The sequence below is a fragment of the Copadichromis virginalis genome, linkage group LG5, assembly GCF_057382275.1.
Source record: "Copadichromis virginalis isolate Kocher_CV1m ecotype Utaka linkage group LG5, C_Virginalis_male_GT1.1, whole genome shotgun sequence".
NCBI classification, from domain to species: domain Eukaryota; kingdom Metazoa; phylum Chordata; class Actinopteri; order Cichliformes; family Cichlidae; genus Copadichromis; species Copadichromis virginalis.
The window spans coordinates 10,934,805-10,956,902 of record NC_140622.1 but is presented as its reverse complement, the minus strand read 5'-3'; the positions used below and the strand labels follow the sequence as shown (position 1 = coordinate 10,956,902).

Below are 22,098 nucleotides of genomic sequence, written 5' to 3'. Positions count from 1 at the left end.
ATTTTCCTCTTTCCCCAAAATAGATTATATTTTTATTTTTCCTAACTTTAATAACCTTGTTTTGGAGTGTCTGTCTTTCTCAGGAAATAAGCATTGATTATCAACCCCTTAAGGCGCTTGCAGTGTTGTTGACTGTCTAGCCTTTAAGTACTGATCGAGCCTGGACATATTAACCGATGCGGATTAGGAACTTGTATAATCCATACTTATTAGGCCCTGAGGTACAGATGCACAGATATAAACAGAGGACAAATGTACTTCATTGCAAACTCAAACGAATTGCGTACATTTTATAGAAATGTGCATACATATCTCTTTTACAGGTACAACTTTATTCCAAGGATCCAGAGGGTTCTAGGCAGAGCATGGAAAACATTCAGCATCAAGCGAATCACAATGAAGGGGGGGAGCATTCCATTCTTATAAAATATAGAGCTTTAATTTATTAGTCAGCAACAACAATGGAAAGGGAGGATAAGAGCAATTTACACGAGTCATTACAATAACATCACCTTTGTGCATTTTCTTTTTCTGTTTTTTTTTTTGCTTAATTTTTTTTTCATAAAGTCTGGATGATGCAGAAAGAAAAAAAAACATACAAAACAAACAAAACACTCAAAAACTAAAGACACTTTTAAAAAAACAGAAATACTCAACAAAAATGGTACAACCTTTCTTTGCATTTTTTTCATATTTCGTCTCCTCTCATTTAAACAAGATGATCAGGAGCTTTGATTGATTCCTGGGAATACAGACAGATCCCAAATTAAGGAGCAGATACAGATACCCATGTATGAATTATAGATGCATCTTCCCCGAGGCATCCACACTGACTTTCACACTGCCTAAAAAGAAGATATACTGGAAGCCCCTTAATGTTAAAGTAACATGAAAATAATATATTTTAAACTTGTTCTGATTTTTTGGGAATTAATTTTTTTTTTTTACAGAGGAGACTCCAATAGTTTTACTTCCTGTAGATGTGCTGTATTAACGTTTTCACCAGAACTGTCTAATAGAGGCTCTGTGTAATTAATATGATGCTTGCTTTCTATTCCCACTTAAATGACTCTCACACATATATCCTATCCAAACTTATGAGCAACATAATTTTACTTTACACTTTGACAAGATCTATAACAATGTCAATAAAAAGATGTATCGTGCTTTTTACAGGGAATATCTGAAATGACGGCATCTTTAAAGCATTTATTTTCCCCATTTTGCTGTAGTTAAGTTGGTCAGACTGCACTGTACACCCACAGAGATGAAAATAAAACAGAAGAAAAAATCCAAAACAACCACACACTATCGTATTATCTCAGAATTACAGTACAAATACAGGTTCATGCACACAATGAAAGCCAGCTTCCCAATATTCAATATTTTGGTTAGTGTCACAACATTGTTACAATGCTCTGTTGTGTATACGGGCTATTACTTTTTTTCCACACATGAATGTCAAAGAGAAAAAAAAAAGATGTCTTGTGTGCCAAGAACTGCTAACAACTGCTGCCTGATCCGGGCACTTTCCCCTAAATGCACTGCAATTGTTTCTTCCACAATTGTGCCGTGCCCGAGTGTGCTTGTTGCATATGGCCCCAGCCAATGTCCCCTGAAATGTAAAAGAATAATGCCCAATGTGCAAAATCCTCAACCCCGTATTGCACCTCGGTCTCAGTTCAAAGGAGGTTTGCATCGGGAAGAAAAAGTATTTTTATTAATAGACTTGCAACATAACTGATCTGATTTTTGCTTTGTTTACTTTAAAAAAAAAACTTGGATTCATAGCCAGAAGAAACTGCAGGTTACTGAGAGTAGAGTACAGTAAGATTATTATCACTGCTAAACAAATGGAAATCATTTTCAGCATGATCAGTGTCTCTGCTGGCGTGTAGCAGTGGTGCTGCAGATATTTTACAATCCGTCCTCCAAGGAAGAAGAAAATAGAAGAAAAAAACAAAACAAAAACAAAGGGCAAGCACAAGATTCCTGTAAAATGACCCAGTTACAACTTTGATAATATTCGAGTAGTCTTCTGTAAGTCTGGGTTCCTATGGAGAAAATACTGTTTCTCCACAATGACCGGGACCATAAGTCAGTGGTCCCCTTGCAATATGAAGTCTCTGTCTGCGTGCATCACAGGTGTTCCTGCAGTGTCCGCATATACAAAACTCCCGGTACTTAGTCAAAGCAAGCGAAAAAAACAAAAAAACAACAGAGATCCCATCACCTCCCGTCAGGTAGCTCAGTTCCCCGTTACTCAGAGCTGCCTGTAGCTCTACCCTAACAGCTCAAGAGCCTCATAACACGTTTCAAAGAGTTGCCAAAGTCATACGATGCTGGCAGATGAGTTTTGTAATGACAGTAACAGCAACAATAAAATTAACAATATCAATAATAACAATATTTGCCCCAAAGGTACCTATACACAAAGAGCATGTTTTTTTCTGTAAGTACAAAGAAATCCACAGAATGATACTATATACAACCTACAATAAATACTGTGTATCATATATCTTACTGTTTGAATGGATGTATTGGGTGTAGTGGGGTTTACTCGTAAGCCTCTTTTTTTGTCAGTTTCTCAGCTTTTTTTTCCGGTTTGTGGATATTTTTTTTTTCACGCTGCTACTTTCATTGAGTCGCTCCCAGTTTTCATGGGGTGGGGGAGGGTTGTGTTTGGGGGTGGGTTTGAGGGGGGTGCTTCAGACACAAAGTCGGGCTCCTCATGTCTCTACTCCCTGCTGCTCCCTTTCCTCCTCCCCGTCCCTGTGATGTCGGCGGTTGCGGGGCTTCTTCTGCTCCTTGAGCTCTTTCAGGTCTTTGGCCTTAAGGGGGCCCAGCAGCGGGTCTCCAAACTGCCAGTAGTCCTGGCAGTACTGATTAATCAGGCTCATCTCTGGCTGGCTCAGGATGGTCAGCAGGTCCTTGTACTGGCCTGCGCTGGGGGTCCACTGTGTGCTGCCGGAGTGGAAAGAAGATGCCATCAAACCTGCACCGCCCTCCACCAGTGCACTGTTGACAGCCCGGCTTGACAACACCACCAACTGCAGCTTGATCAGCGTGTGTTTGAAATTCTTTTCTGTGGCCGTGCATTGGTACAAGCCAGAGTCAGAGGGCTGCAGAGATCGCACGAGCAGACCTTGTTCTGTCTTCAAAATCCGACCGTCTGAGCGCATCTGCAAAGGAAGGGTTACAGTCCATTAGCAAAAGTAGTGCAATAACCTGTGCAAAGATACATGTGTATTTACTTGATTCACAAAAATAGTGCTACATATATCTTAATGAGGTTTTGTTTATGTAGCATGTTTAAGTAGATGTAACCAACATCATCTAGATTGTGTCATTTGTAGTCATCATTCTTTTGTTTCATTAATAACTGTAGTTTAATTTTTTTTTTCCATTGTGTTACTTACATGTATAATTGTCTAATTTGTAGGAGTAGCGAAATGGCCAAGTGCCAAACATGCAGTTCCTCTAGTGGCCACTTGAGGTTGTCTACAAAAGTGAGTCACCTTTAGACCTTAGCTTTAAAAAAATTTTTTTTAAATGAATGAAATTAAAATTCTTTGAAAATTCAAAGTTTTGCATCATCTGGGTCTTTTCAGTTACAGGTGCAGACTAGGCTGTTAACTGTCTGCCAGGCTTCACCTCGGTTACTTCAAGTCACTAAACCAGATCTTTTGAGTGTATTTGTGGTGTTGGTGTCCTTTGAAACAATTTTTCTTACAATTAAAAAAAATAAGTCTATGCGCTGGCTTTGGAGGGCAAAACTCTTGTTTTATGTTTGCCTGTTACTTAGCAAAATCAATACACTAAGTTTTCTAATAAAGCCTGCTAGCCTTAGCTGATAACAATAATCACAGAGGCCAAAATTAGAAAGGCTTCAAAACAGCAGTCAACAAACCAATGGGAGACAGTAGGTATGTTCATATCAGTATATCGAACAATTTGATCTCCACCTATTGCTCCAAACCTCTGCGACTGCTGGAGGTAGTGCTATTAATGTGTTTGTTTTAGGTTTTAACATAATCAGCAGAAATGAAGACGCTTAAATTTGAAAGCATGTTATAGTGTCACATAATAACAGCAAACTCATCTTCCTGGGACTAATAAGTATAGAATTTGATACTCTCAGCATAACTAAATATAGGCTTTTATCAAATATTAATAGAAACAGGTCTTATCCTTTAAAATGTAACAGGTGGAAACGATCCATTATGATATGCTGAGTCTATCATGTACAACAGACATGATATCTTATTGATTTAATTGCGTTATTAATTGCATTTCTCCCTTTTGCACTTCAGGCTGAATGTGTGAAGCTGATTCTATTTATTTGTTCCAGCATTTGATCTGAGCTTCACTGTTTGTATTTTTACATCAGGTGTCTTCACCATTAATTCTGGTCATGAGGTAAAAAGAAAACAGAGCCAGCAAAAATTGTGAATGAACTGTAACTACATCTGTATGTATATCTACATATAGAAATCTGATTGGATGAGGGGAGCTTTTTTTCTTTTCTTTTTTTTTGCTCACCAGCAGCAAAGACTGCTCTGCTTTTGGGAACAGATACCATCCAACAGAATAGTCAATAAAAGAGAGGCAGCAACATTACATAGCTTCACAATAAAACTTTAACTAGATCCTGAGGGTTGTATATCACAACAGAGAGCTTTTTTTCACAGCTCCCCTTTATGTGTCCTTCCCTCCGTGCCTCAGGACAGCTGGAGGCCTGTGCAAGAAATCAGGCATCGTTCAATCACAGCCCAAAACACTTAATCACGTTAACAGATAATCAAGAGGAAATTAGACTAGAGTTATTTTTCAAATGTGTCACACTGCACATATATCTCTCCTCTTCTCCACAGCAACATAGTGAAGAAATTAAACATTGTGGTGAGCATATCGAAAAGGAAATCTGTGGAACTGCTCATGTGTTACCAATGAAGGGAAATCCAAGCAAATTCAGTGATTCGGGAAGTCTATGTGACATTAAAAATGGATAATTATGTATTTGAGTGAGCTACCCTGTAATATAATCTGCTTGTATAACAAGAAAAATTGAGAAACACACTGTTAGGCCGCTCACTTCTTTCCTGCGGTCACTGTTATCCCTCTGCACGTGCCATTTGATGAGAGCGTGTGGAGAGCGGGCCTGACACTCCAGGAAGGTACTGCTCCCCTCCACCCCGTACTGCACCATCTCCAAAGTGTTCTTACTGGCTGCAGGGCACAGAGAGAGATTTCCATGGCAACCAAAACACTCATTACCATGAGCTCCGTGGAACCAAAATCTCAGTTGGGGCAAATTAGAAAAAAAAAAAATCCTGCCTTTGTAATTACTTTAACAGGTGCCGGGATACAGTTATACAGTTAGCAGCAAAAATGTCAACTGTCTAAATTTATTAATAAGGTAACAGCAACCCAGGAGGCACAGGAACACATGTCTTACCCTTGGAATTGAAGCCTCTGCACTGGCGGATGGGGTTCCCGTACTTGACATCCTGCCTCCGGCTACGTCTAAATGGGTCAGACCAGTATTGCCAAATAAGGAGAGAAAAACATCATAAAGCAACTGCAAGCCATTCAAAGCTGTTTGACAATACAGAAATGCAGTAACGTACTCAATGCACATTGAAATTATCACAAACTATCGTCATGTTAACATCTTTAACATCTGTGTTGTGTGTTTTTACTTGTTAAAAGAAGATGATTTATTAGTGTCATCAGCCACAAAGACCGGGACATGAACACAACTGATTAGGAATGCCACTGAAACAGCCATTCAGCCATCCAGGCAATCTCAACTGAGCGCCACTCAACACGCACGTTAGGTCAGTCAGTTAGTTATGAAGTTAGCGTAGCTCATGCTAACAGCGCTGTTGGTGCTTACCTTTTCTGTGAGGCGGAGTAACGGGAGCAGGACTTGCCATCCCAGGCGCAGTAAGGATCTCTGGCCAGACAGCAGTCAGCGCAGGCCTCGCCGTACATGTCACAGCGATGCAGAGCCAACTGGGTCAGCCCTACTGCAGATGACACATACAGCTGTTGCTGTTGAAAGAAAGAGGGCGAGAGAGGTATTTAGACTTTTATAGGAGAACTGCAAATCACACACATCAGGTATGTTTTTTAAAAAGTGCTCTATATTTAGAAAACTACACTTCAATGTAAATGCTGCTGAAATTCCAACATTAAAGCATAAGAATAATTTGTGTGACAGCGTTTATTTTCTTTCACATAAAGACCTAAACCCAGCTGGATGTGATGAGCATCCATCCTAAAACAGCAGCAGTCCCTGGATCATCGGGGGCAACACTGAGCTCATCTCTATCAGGTTGCCATCATAATTTTATGATCAGCTGTTGACATTCATCAGTCTGGCAGGCTTTGTGTAACCCTAACTCCATCTGCAGACTCGTGTCATAACGTGCAGAAGAGGCCAAGTATCTGAATCATTTTGAAAGAAAATACGGAGCTTTTAATGTCTTTTCCATCTTTTCTTTCTTCATTGTCTCCCAGACTTTTCTATGAATTATGAGGGAAGGGGAAAAAAATAACGGGAATACAGCTGTAGGCATGTAGCTTGTGACCTTTTTCGAATCACATCATTAATTTCTTTGGAGGGCGGGTTCCTTTTCTCCTGTGTGAGCAAAGGTTAGGTAAATCAGTTAGTGCAGACAGGCTTACCCTTTTGGACGAGATCTTCATTGTAGTTATAGGAGTGGGGACCTTGATGTAGAAAATGAGAATGGGGAGCACAGTGTGTTACAGTCAGTTTAAGCACAACAGACACACATAGCAAAACAGAAATAAAAAGGAGGGTGACAGAGAGAGAGAGAGCAATCAAAGCTGACCTTGAACACCTCGACTTCCTCCAGGACCAGCTCCTCTGTCTGAAGGTCATCTCTAGGCAGCACAATGACTTTCTGTACCGTTCCCTTGTCTGTGGACCACAACACACACACGTCAGTTACACACCGACATCCTCACACCCCCGCCGCTTGTCAACGGGCCCTTGGATTTCCATTTTATTTTCTCAGCAACCTTTAACAGGAGATAATCCTCATATCAACAGGCCGCACTGTACTCTGTGTTTCTGTCACACGGCTCTCTTTGGTTCCCTCAGTGACACGAAGCTCTGTTCTCCTTGGAACACTGACTGCTGCCGCCATGACAAACCTTTCCCGTCATTCTTGCCTTGACCTATTCATTTGGATGCCGTGAGATGTTCTACAAAGAGTTCCTGTGAGAGGGGACACCTGAGATTTATTATGACTTCTGCTCTAGCCCCGGTGCAGGACTGAAAGGCTGCCTCTGACAGCGGCTGAAAGGACACACATTCCTCCAAAGTGGCTGCCGTCACACGCAGGCCCATTAGTCTCTTCCTCATAATGCACAGACGCACAAAGAAACCGGTAAGGAGGCATCACACACGACATGTAAAGGCAGCATACTGAGCTGTGGCGGCTGTCACACAGGGGCCTTATTAAAGGCTCACAGACAAATCTCTCTGACACCAGTGGGCAAGATTAAGGTGATGCGTATGCTCACTGTACTCCTCCTTCCTCCCTACTTTTCTGTTTCTCCGCTTTACTCCCCCCCCCCCGCTGCTGATCCACCCCCGCCCTCCAGGTACAAATCTCCTGTTGTTTACTCCATGAGAAGACAGCGAGGTAAAAGCCCTTTGATTGGTTAAAGTTCCACTCCAGCACAAAAGGGGAAGAATGCTTTTCTCCTAATGATAAATGATTGCAGGGGAGCCAAGCCCTCCACTTACATGAGATTTATTTCCAGGGGGCTGGGGCATTCTGCTCTCCATTATTCAGTGTCCCACTGACACTGTCAGTCACCATTCCCCGACTCTAATCAAAGGGGTCGCGGGTTCAGACTGACTTCATTTATACACATTCGTTACAAATGACCCACAAATGGAGAACTGGCTCCACGGATCATTTCTAACACATAAAGTTATTGCACTTTTAGAAAAGCACTCACCAGTTCCTAAGAAGAGCACTTCATAGTTGCCGTCTGCAGCTGCCACCTGGTCCACTGTAATAGTGGTGAACTCATAGTCCACGTTGGTCCGAACCACCAGGGGGCGCTTGTGCACTGGGTACACTGCGTTGTGCATGGCAGGGTGATTCCTCATAAAGTTAATCACTTCATCTGGATAGTCCTTAGTGGACTTCATGTTGGGGGTGAACGTACCTCCGGGGCACTGGAAGGGAAACAATAACATTCTCTGCATGAGTACCACAAGCCGAAAAAATTGATGTGAATAAATAAAAAAATGCCTGGTGAAGAGCCTGTCCTGCAGTAATATTTTAAGTTTGCTTATGCTGATGCTTGCATCTAACTCGAGCTGTTTCTTAAGTTAGATAGAAGGCCCTGTTATGCCAGCTTGCAATGGGATTTATGTCCAGGGTCAGCGAGAGGTGAAGCTCACCGTGCCAGGTCGAGGGTAGGGTATCTTCCCGGTGTAGGCCACCCACTGGTAATTAGGTCCCTCCTTGTGGGCAAAGGGGCCATTGAAGACCATCCGGATGTCAGCCATAGAGTACACACAAACTGCCGAGCCTTTGAACACAGAGCTGTGGAGGAAACACAAAGTGAGCCAAAGACAAAAAAAAAAGGGTAACTTAAAAAAGAAGCAGGAACAGAGCCTGCTCAGGATCTGGTGTGGTGCACTAACCCAGAGACAGAGAAGACTCCATATATGACAGGATTTTTTATATCCTGTGTTGGTCGTATGTAAACATCTCCTGTGATGGAAAAAGAGAGAAGTCAGGTCAGTGCAAAGCGCAAGCACTCTTCTTCACTAATATTTACAGTTGTTTCAGTGAGTCCAGTCACTCTCAGCTAGTGGGGAGGCGATGCCTCCCCGGAAGAACCGATGCCCAAAAAAGATGAACTTTCAAGGAAACAGTACATGCTACAGGATTTGAAACCAACCAGCTTGTGTTAAAAAAAAATACACAACTGCATTTTTAGGTCTTGAGCATGGCTATAATAGTTGATATTAAGACATCTATAAAATCCATGTTAGTAGTGCACATGATGTGTTATTTGTTTATTGCATAAACCTGGAAAATCTGTGCCGGTGCCTTATATTGCATGCATTTACACATCCAGCCTTTACGTAATCAAATAAAATGACACACAGGAAATGAATCTACTGTAGTATTTACAAAACTGCGGGAGCTTTTTACAGCTTCAAAGAACTTTAGCAACCACAATATTATAACCTATCACCTAATCATCCCATATGAAACAATCCAAGCCCCAAACAGGCATTTAAAGTCGAGCTGTGAAAGCAAACAGTCTGGATATCTACAGTCTAGACTGGAGGATTGCTAAACCCCGAGAGATTTCCCAGTAAAATTTATACACGGTTTTCTATCCTTTTCCAGCATCCATAGCTCACGTTTTCCAATTTTAGAGAAAGGAAATATCTCTTCTCTCCCAAAGGAGAACTGCATCATACAGTATGCGTTCAGGCCAGTTTTAGAGGTATTTAAATCATAGATGCTCACCTCCAATCCTCTGACAGCAACAAATAGGAAGTAAATGCATGATTAGTGATGAGTCTCTCTGCTCTTTAGTACCTGGCCTAAATAACAGTCCCAGGAGGCATATTCAGTCTACAATAGGAAATGGCCTTCAGTTTGAAAAAGAGAATGCACTCCCAACCTAGCTGAAAACGACTAGGAAAAATCTTCAAATGTGGCTGTTAGAGCTTGCAACGTGGGAGAATAAGGGTGAACTATAGAAGAAGCTATACCAGTCAAGATTTATGCACTCTCGGTTCCATATAGACCAGCATGAGAAATTAGCTGTCAGACTGTTATGTAGATAGAATGATACATGGGTGAGATAAGCTATCTTTGAATCTGAACTGCAGGGTTTTGGGCTTGTCCACATTAGCGAGGCTGTACAGTCTTCCTCTGGGGACTGCGTGCAGCTGTGAACTCATCTCAGGAGGAAAAGGATACAGCTCAAAGATAGCGGGCACTTTGCCCTTCTTTTTGAGTGGCTACCAGTTTCACACCCATCCACACACCCACATCGCCACGCCATCTTCCACAGCTGCCAGAGGCAGAGCAGGGAACGGTCACGGCTTTAGCGCATTCACAGCACGATGGGCCGTCACGGGTGTCACACAGCAGATGATCCTTGTCGTGACACCCAGCTGGTGCTGTTTTACTTTCACGCAACGAGATGCAAGTGCGTGCACATGTAGACAAGACAGCACCGAGGCCAACATACAGTAGAGTTATACAGTCGCTAAAAACAGATCAAGGCTTCAGGGGAGAAAAGCTACGTGAGTTCCAATAAAAGCTAGTCTGACAGGACAGGGATGAGTTTGCTCCAGGGAATGTAGCATGTTAATAACAACTAGGAAAGGATCCACATACCACAACCAGCTCTTTTTATTTTCATTTGGCAATAATATCTCAGCCATCACGCATCCAATTTTATTTAAAAAAGAAACAAAATAAAAGAAAAGGTTTTCTGTTTGAGTGAACAATTACTATTCTTCTCTAGCATATCTCACTCCTTCACTCGTTTCCTCTTGCTCTCTGGCTTTTCTTCTCCCTACCTATTGATAAGAAATGCATTTTAAAGCATTGCCTGTATAAAACATAGAAGCTTTATAATGGTTAACACTATTTTAGATCATTGTGGGTCATTTAGGTAAAAACTGAAAGACAGAGCAAAGAAAATGTTACATGTTCCAACTGCAAAAACTCCCAAGGTCTCAGACGTGATTTGCCAAAACGTTCTACATCAAAGACAACAGCTGCTCTGGATGTTTGAAAAACTCCTCAGTAAATGGAACGGTACTTACGCGGGGTAATAATAAGTTATACATTCATATTTTAAAGACTCTTAGAGAATGGCAGGGTTAAGAGTCTCCTCACTCAAGGATATCTAGCTGAACTGAGAACGTGTCCCAGCTTGAAACCATTTTCAGATGCGCAGTTACAGTACTGCTTTTATTCGACATGATAGTGGATGTTTGTGTAAACTTTGGAAAAAGACTTTTCCAAAGTTTTCATGTCACACAAGAGGTAGCCTCAACATAGGTAAATAAACAACACACTGCACAAAAAAGACATTGTTTAGATGTTTATGTTGTAGTCAGAAACATGTCTGGAAGACATTAATAATACAGTCCAGCAGTCATAAATAAAATCTGGATCTGACAAAATGTTAACAGGGACTGAATGAACTGTGGGGGGGGGGGGTTTTCTTCTTTCTTGCAGATGTTTGTAGGAGTCTTTCATCTGAGTTTATTACATAACTGCAACTGGATCTGTAGAGAAGTCATCTAACTAAAAGAGCTGTGCGGCAGGGTTTCATTTACTTGAGATTCTTAGATTTATGTTCCGAGCTCTACAATAAAAGGTGCTGGGCCTTTCTGAATGGAAACTACATGTTCTCCCTGTGCCTGCAGGAGTTATCTCCTGGTACTCCAGCTTCCTCTAACAGCTCAAACCTTAACTGTTGGCTGTAGGTGTGAATGTGAGCGTCAATAGGTGTCCCTCTGTGTTAGCCCTGCAACAGATGAGAGGTGTCCAGGGTCTACATGACCCATGAAAACTGAAGAAAATGGATGGGTTTAGTATTTAGTGGTTCTAGTAAGTGGATATTTGGGCAGGCTAGTTACTTTCCCTGTTGTTTTTTTAATTATTTATTTTTCACGATTATAGAAGATGCCTGTTATAGAAGGGGATGTCATATTCATTCATGAGAGTTGCACAAATGTTCTCATCTAACTTTTAGGAAGAGAACATTTTGTTGTATTTCCCAATGATCTCCATTGTGCTCAGTAGTTTAAGGCCCTCTTAACATCCTAAAATTGCCGCTTTTGTCTGCAAAGACTAACTCTCCAGCTAAAGAGCTTTTCAAACATTCAAACTAGACAGTAAATGTGATGCCATTTGCATGAAAAAATTGTGTCCCATTTATTGTCTCCTCTAGGAGTCCTTGGCAGGGATGCTTGCTTTGTGTAGCCGTTCCTTCTCTCTGGGCTACTCTGGCATGCCCGTCCTTGTTCATTCAACAAGCCTGTTCCATTAAACATTTACAGCCTTATTCAAGAAATATCCAAAAGATTCATCATCGGCGCCAAACACTGACAGCTCCCCGGCTCACAGAACCGCTCTACAATGCACAGTGTCTGTTTCAACACCGACTGAACTAGGTAGAGACAGAAGCCTTGTTTGTAACTGCAAAGGCAGCTCATTCCTACTTGTGATTTGTGGGGAAGAGGCTGCACAACACAAAAAGGCCACCGGGTTTTCAAGTGTCACTTTCCAAATCGTTCAGAGGTATAAAATAAATGTCAACAGTAAAAACAAATAGGTGTTTGTTTGTTTTTAACTGCAGTCAGGTGATGATAAAAGCAAGGACTGCAATGAAGAGAAAAAAAAACTAGCATGGCATAGCACTGTTCTTTCTTAAAATTAGTTCAAAAGCAACAGCGGGCACACAGAAAATCCCCCTATCAGTCTTTGTCTCCATTTCCAACCAGTGGTGACAGACAGAGGACGAGTTTCCCTCAGACAGTCTAATAGTCTCACAGTCACAGACATTCCTGCTCGGTGACCCCATTCGTCCACCATCAGGCCGCCGTCTCCTCACTCACACACACACATGCACACAGACACATACACGTACTTTTGTTTTAAAAAAAAATCTCGAAAGTAAATGACAACTACAGTGGCGGGGTTATGGGTGTCAGTCCTATTACAATACGGTGAATGGGCCTACCATATGGTTCAAAGACTGATGTGTGTGGGTGTGTTTGCACTCTTGGCAGGTGCTGCAATAGAACCAAACCCTGCAGAGAACTATTGTCTACTCACTATTTCAGTTGCGATTGTACATGACAGAAAATGAAAATGAGCACGTCTCAAATAAATCCAGTCACGCCATTTTTTCCTTTGCCATTCAATACCCACTGTCAGAATGATTAACTGCACAAAGAAGAAGCATGGCTTCTGTCAAAACGTCGGGTGTAACTAAAGTTGTGGGAGGATGCGTAAGTAATGCTGACTTTTTTCTTTTTTTTTTTGTTGAAAAAGTGGAATTTCAGTGTCAAAACGACTACATTCAAACACACACATTTAATTTTTACAGTGTGTAATTAGACCGATTACAACAATTACAACTTGATTTAATACATCAGGTGCACTAACTATTTCAATCATGAGTTAATGACTTCCCTCATATTACTTGAAAAGTGCCAAAAGACTTACGTGAGATTTAGGAAGGTGATCCAAATATGTTTTTTTGTAACTTTTTTAAATGTGTTTTTCTGATTCACACAGCTACACTGCTGATAGAGATGCTAATCTGCAGACTAATTGCTAATAAAAAATAACTGTGAGTTAGCAGCCCCAAATGTGTAGGATGTAAACTGAAAAATAAGCAGTGAGCACCACCGCCCACAGAGAAGGCATTGCGGAGCTTGCAGCACATCTGATTGACAAGGAAGTCTATAAAACATCACCCCACCCCCACCATGTAACCTACTCATTTCCACATCAACAAAAAACAGTGGAAAGAAACACAGCATGATGCGGGTTTACAGTCCTTTGTACTCACTGAGCTCGTCAAAGTGTGTCTCCATGCCGTCGGCCCCGGGCACAGAGCAGATGAGCCTGGCCTTCAGGAAGGTGCTCCACTTGTTGACCAGACAGCAGTGACCTCCGTCGTCGTTCTATTTTTTGGGAAGGGTGGGGGTGGACACAAAAATACAGTTTCTCCATCAGTTGCATCCTCATTAGCCCTCACCCCACCCCCTCCTGATTTAAAAATAAAAAAAAAGCCCAGGTGGAGCCACCCACACATACGTGTCTCTGATTTGCAAAGACAGGAAGCTAAGGGGGGGTGCTGATGGGGTTAGGTAAACACAGTTTCCTCCTATTTAGGCTCTCCCATCTGCGATGGAGTGAAGCCAGAATCCATACCAAGATATTTCGAGAATGTGTCACACTTTGTAAGAAATTGTCTTTTTTATAGTAATTTTTTAAGGGTGGCCAACCTTCACTCTCTTTATGCTTTCCCATTTGGGAAGTTGAAATGTTTTCATACTCTCTACCATAAATGAACCAAGTGTAGTTTTGGTGGTATGCACGGTGCGAAGAAATGCAAAGGGCATCCAGATGTGTGGCGAAGTAAGAGTGACAGGCCGGGGTCTCCATAGCCCACCGAGAGGGGGATGAGTGTTTGTCTGTCGGGTCAGCACCTGACCCCAAATAAATACAACAGTGAACAACAGATGTCTATTCATATTAATGTACAGAATTCACCTGCTTGCTGCTACTGCTGCACATTCACCCAATGTATATACTACATATATATATGTATAATGTTTTTCCTCTACACCCCCCCCCCCCCAATTTTTTTGCACATGTCGAGGAGCGTGTCAGGCTACATTTCACTGTGTGTTATACTTGTATAACTATGCATGTGACAAATAAAGAACCTTGAACCTTGAACTGAGGCGCACGTTTTGTACTCCGAACCGTTCTCGTGTTCCTGCTGTTAGGCTCACACGTGCACGCAAACTTGTAAGACAGGAACGTTTAATGTGTAAATACAACCAGCTCAGTAAGATGACACAGTGTGCAGGCCTTGTGATCCTGTGTTTTAGGACTACTAGTGACAATATCAGTGCAGAGGGAGATCCTGTGATCAGAGGTCAGAGGGCAATCTGACATACAGAGGGATCCATTGTTAGCATGAAGGTTAAAGACACATGTGGAGTCCAGCAAGTTAACAAGAGGTAAATACAAGTCCTTAGCCCATACACATTTAAAGACAGTGGGTGCTTCTCACTGGGAGACTCCAGACTTTTATTAATCACGCTGCAGTTTCTCTTTTCATCAGGATCACACCTCAGTGGAAAAATGCTCCTCAGTGTATACACACCAGGCAGATACGTCCGATACGGGACTGGGTCACAGGAGTCTGGCCCATCTCAGAGGACTTCTCTCGGAAGAAGAAATACAGCTTGTCATCATTTCTCTCGGCACTATCCGGGATGAGGTGTATGTGGACAAAAGTGGGGTCTGTGGGGAGAAGAAGTGGTGAGATGTTTATGTGGACAGTGATCTGGGGAAAACATCTGGTTTGAGATCTTTTCTAAACTTTCAGCCTTTCCTGTTTATCACTTGCTGAGGCTTTCTAAACATCTTCAGAAAACAGCAATCCTTACATTTTAGCTATATTTTATAAGCTTGTTTGGATAGCACGATAAGGAGCTGTGCACAAAAGGCCACGATCAGTCTTGTGTATCATTTATAGGCTAAATAGGACTGTTACCGTTCAGCCATCTGGAGTTGTACTGATCTGTTCGCATGGCAGTCTTTGTCCCCAAAGTACGGAAAATGGCAGAGTCTGTTCCCATAAAGTCAACATAGACCCCAGCGTACAGTTCTCCATCTGAGAAAGAGAGAAAACACTTGAGTTTCGTGAGATTCCTCGACTCTGACATTATTCCAGCACCACCCTTGGCACGAACCACCAGCTTTTATTTCAAAAAGTATATTTAGAAAAATCATGACGCTCTTCAGTTTCACAACACAGAAGCTAAGCATAACAAAGTCATCATCTGCACATGCGAGTGGTCAGGACGTGGTTGCAACTTGAGACGTAAGCAACTGACATTTAAATGGCTGATAAACAAGGTAAGCCTCCACTGTTCTCATTGTCTCCTAATAATATGTCAGCATTTTGGGGCTGTACTGCTTTAAAACACTATAAGTAGCTTGTATTCTTGTACCAGTACAAAGTGCTTGTTTAAAGGATTAAGACAAAGAAAATTATCTTATGACACGAAGGAGATAAAGATACTCAAGCGTTCAACAAAATTCTCATTTACATACTTTTGGGCCTCTTGTGTGGTAGTCAGACCTCAGCCCACTACAAATGTCTTTTTAATTCTCTAAAATTGATGTGCTCTACAGCTTTTAGCAAACATTACTAAAATAGGAGTATATAGTTCGTTTCTTGGGGATTTTTTCAGCTGCAAATTAACAAACACTTTGCTGATCCGCTGAACACAAACAACAATCGACACTGTCATAAATGCAACTGTATCAATGGTGGTCAGATCCACTATAAAAATTTCTTATTTTTAAAACATTAAATTCATTCATATTTTCTCTTATTTCAGGGTATTAACTGTGTGCTCCTATCAATACAAACTTCAAACTTCCTGAAACAGCCATCAAATGCACTTCATTAAGACATGAGATATGAGCACTCCCGTGTGTGCAGACTGACAAATGTATAAAAACAGCTTTGTTAAGCCACAGGGAGGAAAGGTGTTGGTCTTCCAGCTGTTGTGTGGGCCCCACTGGAGAGCAGGTGTGCCTCTCAGGGCTCTCAGAGATGGAGAATGGAGACAGTAGGAACAGGAAACACTGTTGTACCACCATTATACTCAATGTCATGGTCCCCGGCAGTACTATAGGGAGATTGATGATATATCATTAAAATGTCCACGGATGATAGGATACCTAATGCGGTGGCGCATCGAGCAGTCAGCGGTCAATGGTGAATCTATTTTTGTGGTACAGGGTTCTTAATCCTTATCAACACTAACAACAGTGTCCCTTACATGACGCTAACTGGTGGATGTGGGAGGTAAATCCATCTTGGATGACAGTACTGGTTCCATACTGGTCATCTGGCACTGCGCTAATGCGGGAAAACAGTGCCAGTGATTTACACCCGCCGCCTCGACCCACAGAGAGAAGATCGCCTTTCACTGGTGGCAACTGTGCGGCCTGGACCTGACTAAATGACCTTGGGCAGTGGCACAGAGGACACTGGCTTCATGAGTGAAACAACAGATGATAAGACATTTCATCCAAACCTAATCTCACTGAAAATTGAAAATCATCTAACGGCTGAAACGTGAAAAAAGCGAGAGCACACAATCGTTTTGTTAATATTTTGCTTCACTGACTTTGTTTGAGGCATTGATCCCACATATCAGCACACTGCCAAATTAAGTCAAAGTTTTAGTTTTTCAAATGGTAATACAATAACTGTTTATTTTTTTATTTTTGCATGTCAGACGTATTTAGATTTGAAGCCACTAATTCCTCAGTGGAGGATATAAATATTAATAGTCACATATTACTGAGCCCATTGCAGTCCTAAGAAGGAAAAATTCCTAGTGATTCTAGCTAAACTGTGGGAAAAAGGCAAAGTGACAAGGACACTTGACCTGACCTTGTGGTTATCACTGGCTAACAATAAAAAGCTCTTTACAAAGTATGCCAAACATAAGCCCATTGAAGATCATATAAGGAGAAATGGAAGAAAAGATGAAGAATCCATATGAGATGACACTGCTGTTGCTAGAAGGAACTGTGCTGGACCGTGCCTGTGCCTGCAATCCCATGTGACCAAACCCAGATGATACTTACTGATCAAAGCTGACACGCTGTTGAGCTTCGGGTCATAGGAGCACTTTCCTTTCCCAGATTCTACTTTGCCCGGTTCCAAATGGAAGATTTCTTCCTGAAATGGAAAAAAAAAATCATACAGAGATGGCAATAAATTCAACACTCTCCATCTTGTCACTGTGATTCCCTTGTGTAGGGAAAATGAGGCAGCATATGCGCTGCCTCTGACTCCTGCGGGACCTATAGGTCCTGATGGGGGATGAAGTATCAAAATAATGAGTGTGTGTTCATACAGAAAAAACACATGCAGGAAAAGCGATGGATTTCTAATCCATCTCCATGCCACTCCACTGTAAAAAACAATGTGCTGCGGTGCTGCTTCTCTCGGCATAACAAAGCTGCATGCCAAATATCTCTCAGCTTCTCTGTGCCTATGGGTGTGCAGGTCGACTCGTGACACCTGCAATCCAGCAAAGTGAAAACAAGTCTGCGATGGAGGCTGGATGACTGATGCTCACTGCTCATGGCATCCCAGCACGCAAGCACTGAAAGGTGATTAGCAGGAATTTGCGTATGATAGTGGGGAAAATGAAACAGTGGCACGCAATGACATGTCCTGTAGCTCCGCCGCAAAAACCAGAGCACATCCAATCCCTATTTTTTTACTCCCAGCAGGCCGAGATGAAGACATCTGTGTCGGTGTCCGTCAGCACTTATTTAGGAGCACTGTGCCAAACTCCCTTCACTAGATCATACACGCAACCCTTTACATCATCTTTGATTAAAATCACCACTTGCGCCGATAAGTAGATGGCAGCTTACTCAAAGCCATTCTGGAGAAAAACCCAAAAACGGTCACAAACATTTATGTGTACCGGAGGGAAACTGTGCCCTGAATGTGTTTTTACAACCCTGCTATAAAATGTGACCCTTGAGAAAAGGTTGAAACACGTGTAGAAAAAGAATCGGCCTGAAAAAGAAAACAGTTGAAACACTTTCAAAGTGTCCCACTTCACATAAAGCCCTGTTGTCCTTCAAAAGTCCCTCTCTGCTTTTTAAAGTGCTTGGAGAGCTCAAACAGAGAAGACATGTTGAAGTATGTGACTCTTTTATTTCCTCAGCTCCATAGCTAGTTGGCTACAGATGGCTGGTGTTTGCTCTAAGCTAACAGAGCCTGCTGTGGGAGTGGGTCAGATGCTGACTAGTCCTGTCGCCTCTGTGGGAGAGCCTGAATAACATTCCTACAGAAGGCGGAGGGCTCTTTGGGGTGAAGAACTGCTGGGTGTGACACCCTCGAATGTCTGATATGATGAAGAAGAATGATTCGGAAATCTGCTCTTTACAGCTCCAGCTAAATGCTAAATAGAAATGACCGTGTCATGCATTGAACAGCAGCAAAAGCCTGTTTAATTAAACGTGGGCCGTGTATCTTTTGTTTTTTTTACAGCCGGATCAGCCATTTCCAGTTGATTAGCCAGCTCTCATGCAAAATGTGGCATTTAACACAGAGGCAAAGCACCAAAAGGACAAAGGCTAATAAGACAGGGTGCTCAGACAACAAGACTTACACAAAGGAAATGTGAATGAAACAAGGAGAAAACGAAGCGACGTGAAATGAAATGCATTTTCAAATTACACTAAAAATGTCGAGATCGTGCAGGGACTGAAAAACAGTGCATGGAAAATATTACAGAGATGAACAAACGATGGCCAGGTTAAAGATGGTATCGACAAAATGGGCACAGACACAAAAAAGGGGAGCATGCTGCTGGTGATCGGTTCGTGCAGACAGGGCCCGCATCGCACCTTGAGTCCGAGTGTCTCGTGCACCGCACTGGGTTCAGCTGCACGGTTAGCCCTTCCTCTGGCTTGGGCCATCTGCAGATACATGGACGTCTAAAACAGGAAAAAGCAATACATTCTCGGCGTTACACTACTGATGAGGAGGGATCAAGGCCTTTCATGACCTTGCTGCAGATTGCTTGAGCCTGTTTTGACCTCCAGACATGAGACATGAGAAACTCCCTAAACCCTGAACTTCTGAGATCAATATAATACAAGCGCGTAGGGAAAGGATAAAGAAAAATGGACGCAAGACTGTGCAGGGAATGCGGGTTTCTTTATTGGACCAGATGGTGGAAAGGGCAACAATAACAGTCCTCTATTCTGTGGTTTTGTCAGTAAAGGCTGTCACAGTATGCCACATACACACCCCTAAAATCTGCTGGCACTGCAAAACATTTAGCTACGAGTCTTTAAGCGCATCTTAGGAATGTTTCTTGCGATGGTAAAATCTATTGATAGAAATCCATCTGAATTAAGAATGACAAGTGTTCCTACAGTATGTGTGTCAGGATATGTGTGTGTACATGCGTCCGTGCAGAGTTTACCCCCTCTTGTTTTTACAGTTGTGGTTAACTCCACAGACCAGCTGAGAAAGGTGCTCAGGGGTGTATGATTTGGACCTGTCAGTGTGACAGAGAAAATAACAGCCCTCTCATTAATCCACTAGAACTGGAACATTCCACTTGCACCCCATAATGGGAGCTCCCACTTGCAATTACCCAGCATCTCACATGGTAGAGGCTGGCGGGTGGCCTGGATGGATGCATGAAGGGGTGGAAGGATAGGTGAGTGACTGGGTGGAAGCCCTTCATTAGTAACAAGCTGTATGCAGCAAGGGGCTCGAGCAAGCTGTGCTCGCTGTTGCGATTTCTCTGTGATCACAAGGGAAAGTCAAATGGGAAATTTACTTTTTATTTATTGCCTTTTATAAAAGTCCCCTGGTCACAATTAGGGAGCGAGTGTGATATTTAAAGGAAAGTGAGGTGTTAAAGAGGAGTACGGCAGCGTAAGCGGACTGGCTAGGTTTACGAAATTCAAGAGGTCCCATTAAAGATTGAGACTAAACAGAGTAGCTCTAACGGCACACTGGGGACAACAGCTGTGTGCTGGTGAGGCTGGTGTGCTGGCTGCTTCGCCATATGGGGACACAGGGTACCACAAGCAAGCTTAATGATGGAGCAAAATCATCATAAAGGGAGCTTAGTGTAGGGTGGATGGAGAGTAAGGCAAACCATATCATTCATGATGTAGATGGAGGAAGTTTTTAATGCTGCTAAGATCAACTTCTCGGCCTCTACATTCCTGTAATTCTAACCTGAGGTTTGCGTCCGCGGTTGACAAAGGTGCAGACCGGATTGTAAGCTCCTGTCCCACAGACGTACAGGTGAGTCCGGTTCCATGGCTCAATTAGACGAATGAAGTTTGCACACTCCTCCTGGAAACACAGACATTGAAGGAAATTAAATAGCAGTTCATAGTTAATCTTTACTGCCAGACCTCCTGCTGATTTACTGAATGCTCACTGATTCTTATTAAAACTTAAAAATCTGCCAGTAATAATGTGCTTCTATTTGTATTTGGGCAATATATCAAACTATCAGCCAGCAGTGCTTGGTTCCCGAACTCAAGCTGGCACAAAGAAGGATTCTGGGCTTCTCTGCTCCATTCCTGTCTCATTGGCTAGACACGAGGGAACCAGAATTTTACTGGGCCAGGTCCAACTCCGCAGGTAATTCCATTTAACAGGTTCATCACATTAAAACTGATGTGAACAGATGAGGGAATTATATATTTTAAATGCAATTTATTTTAAAAAAAAAAAAGATATATTTTATTTTTTCAAGCTATCAAGTTTAAGGAAACAACTTTACTCGGGCAATCCTGCTCTTGGTATGTGCATTTTCAACGCGCATACTTACATTGGCATCTTTCCCACTCACGAGGCACTCCATTCTTCTTTGTTCAGGCACTGGCCAGTGGATCTGCAAGAGTGGGAACGCGGGACATTTTATAGCTCCAGCCCAAAACGTTATACATCACTGGCATTTATTGCATATTTGGATTAAAATTTTAAAAGGGATATCCACCAAGGCTAATATAAGTCCTGTTGGGATTGTCATAGACCAGTTACAGGGTTTTAATGAGCTGCACCAGAAACAAAAAAAAAAAGAAGAGTAGTCCAACAAAAACTTGATGTGAGCAAACCGAAATGTCTGCTGCTGGGGCAAGAGTGGGGAACATTTCCCTTTGGGTAAAACTGCAGTAAAGGTGCTGGCTTTATCCCACGGTAACAGCCCATTTTAAGGCCCAAAGGGAGAAAAGCATGGGAAAGGTCTTACAATACGTGGGTTCTTGTTGATGTCATGGAGGTCCAGGGACAGGATGTGGTCCTTGCTCCCAACATACATTCGATCATGGTCCTCATCCATACGAAGGATCCGATAGTCTGATGTGTTGATGAGGTAGGCGAAGTGATGAGCGGTACCAGTGGATCTCAGTTCTGTATGGAAACAGAAATGCATTGGTTACCGACAGCTGCAGCTACATGTGCGCATATTCGCGCGCACACATGCATGGGCAACTGACACATTCCTCGTGCCACTCCTCCGTGGACTTATCTGATGGTTTTTCACCGACACTTGTGTAACAGAACACCACTCATTAGAGACAAGTGCTACTGAGTGTCTGTCAAACAGCACTGATGGCTTAATACCTCCTGAGTGGATCAAAGGATCTAGAAAGTCACTCGTTAGTGGCAGTCTGTGGGAAGCCAGCAAACACAGAAACAGTAGACCGGCAGTTAGCTATGATGTTC

The 22,098-nt window shown here is 42.4% G+C and overlaps 1 protein-coding gene across 7 annotated transcripts in view; it reads right to left on the bottom strand.

Moving 5' to 3' along the window:
* Positions 1-258: 258 nt before the first annotated feature.
* Positions 259-22,098, bottom strand: part of sema3fb (sema domain, immunoglobulin domain (Ig), short basic domain, secreted, (semaphorin) 3Fb) — a 59,605-nt gene continuing 37,765 nt past the window's right edge. The window contains exons 3-19 of one of the 7 annotated variants that reach the window (XM_085455839.1): positions 21,623-21,783; positions 21,203-21,265; positions 20,599-20,718; positions 19,245-19,334; positions 17,460-17,553; positions 15,343-15,462; positions 14,950-15,089; positions 13,621-13,735; positions 8,699-8,768; positions 8,453-8,597; positions 8,002-8,224; positions 6,861-6,949; positions 6,694-6,735; positions 5,900-6,057; positions 5,459-5,526; positions 5,081-5,229; positions 259-3,182 (exon numbers count right to left, since the gene is read on the bottom strand). In XM_085455839.1, coding sequence (XP_085311965.1) covers positions 2,730-3,182; positions 5,081-5,229; positions 5,459-5,526; positions 5,900-6,057; positions 6,694-6,735; positions 6,861-6,949; positions 8,002-8,224; positions 8,453-8,597; positions 8,699-8,768; positions 13,621-13,735; positions 14,950-15,089; positions 15,343-15,462; positions 17,460-17,553; positions 19,245-19,334; positions 20,599-20,718; positions 21,203-21,265; positions 21,623-21,783 — 2,300 coding nt within the window. In that variant the 3' untranslated portion in view covers positions 259-2,729. Of the gene's footprint in view, positions 3,183-5,080; positions 5,230-5,458; positions 5,543-5,899; positions 6,058-6,693; positions 6,736-6,860; positions 6,950-8,001; positions 8,225-8,452; positions 8,598-8,698; positions 8,769-13,620; positions 13,736-14,949; positions 15,090-15,342; positions 15,463-17,459; positions 17,554-19,244; positions 19,335-20,598; positions 20,719-21,202; positions 21,266-21,622; positions 21,784-22,098 lie in introns of all 7 variants that reach the window. The other 6 variants (XM_085455841.1, XM_085455837.1, XM_085455838.1 and 3 more) reach the window with 6 other exon arrangements.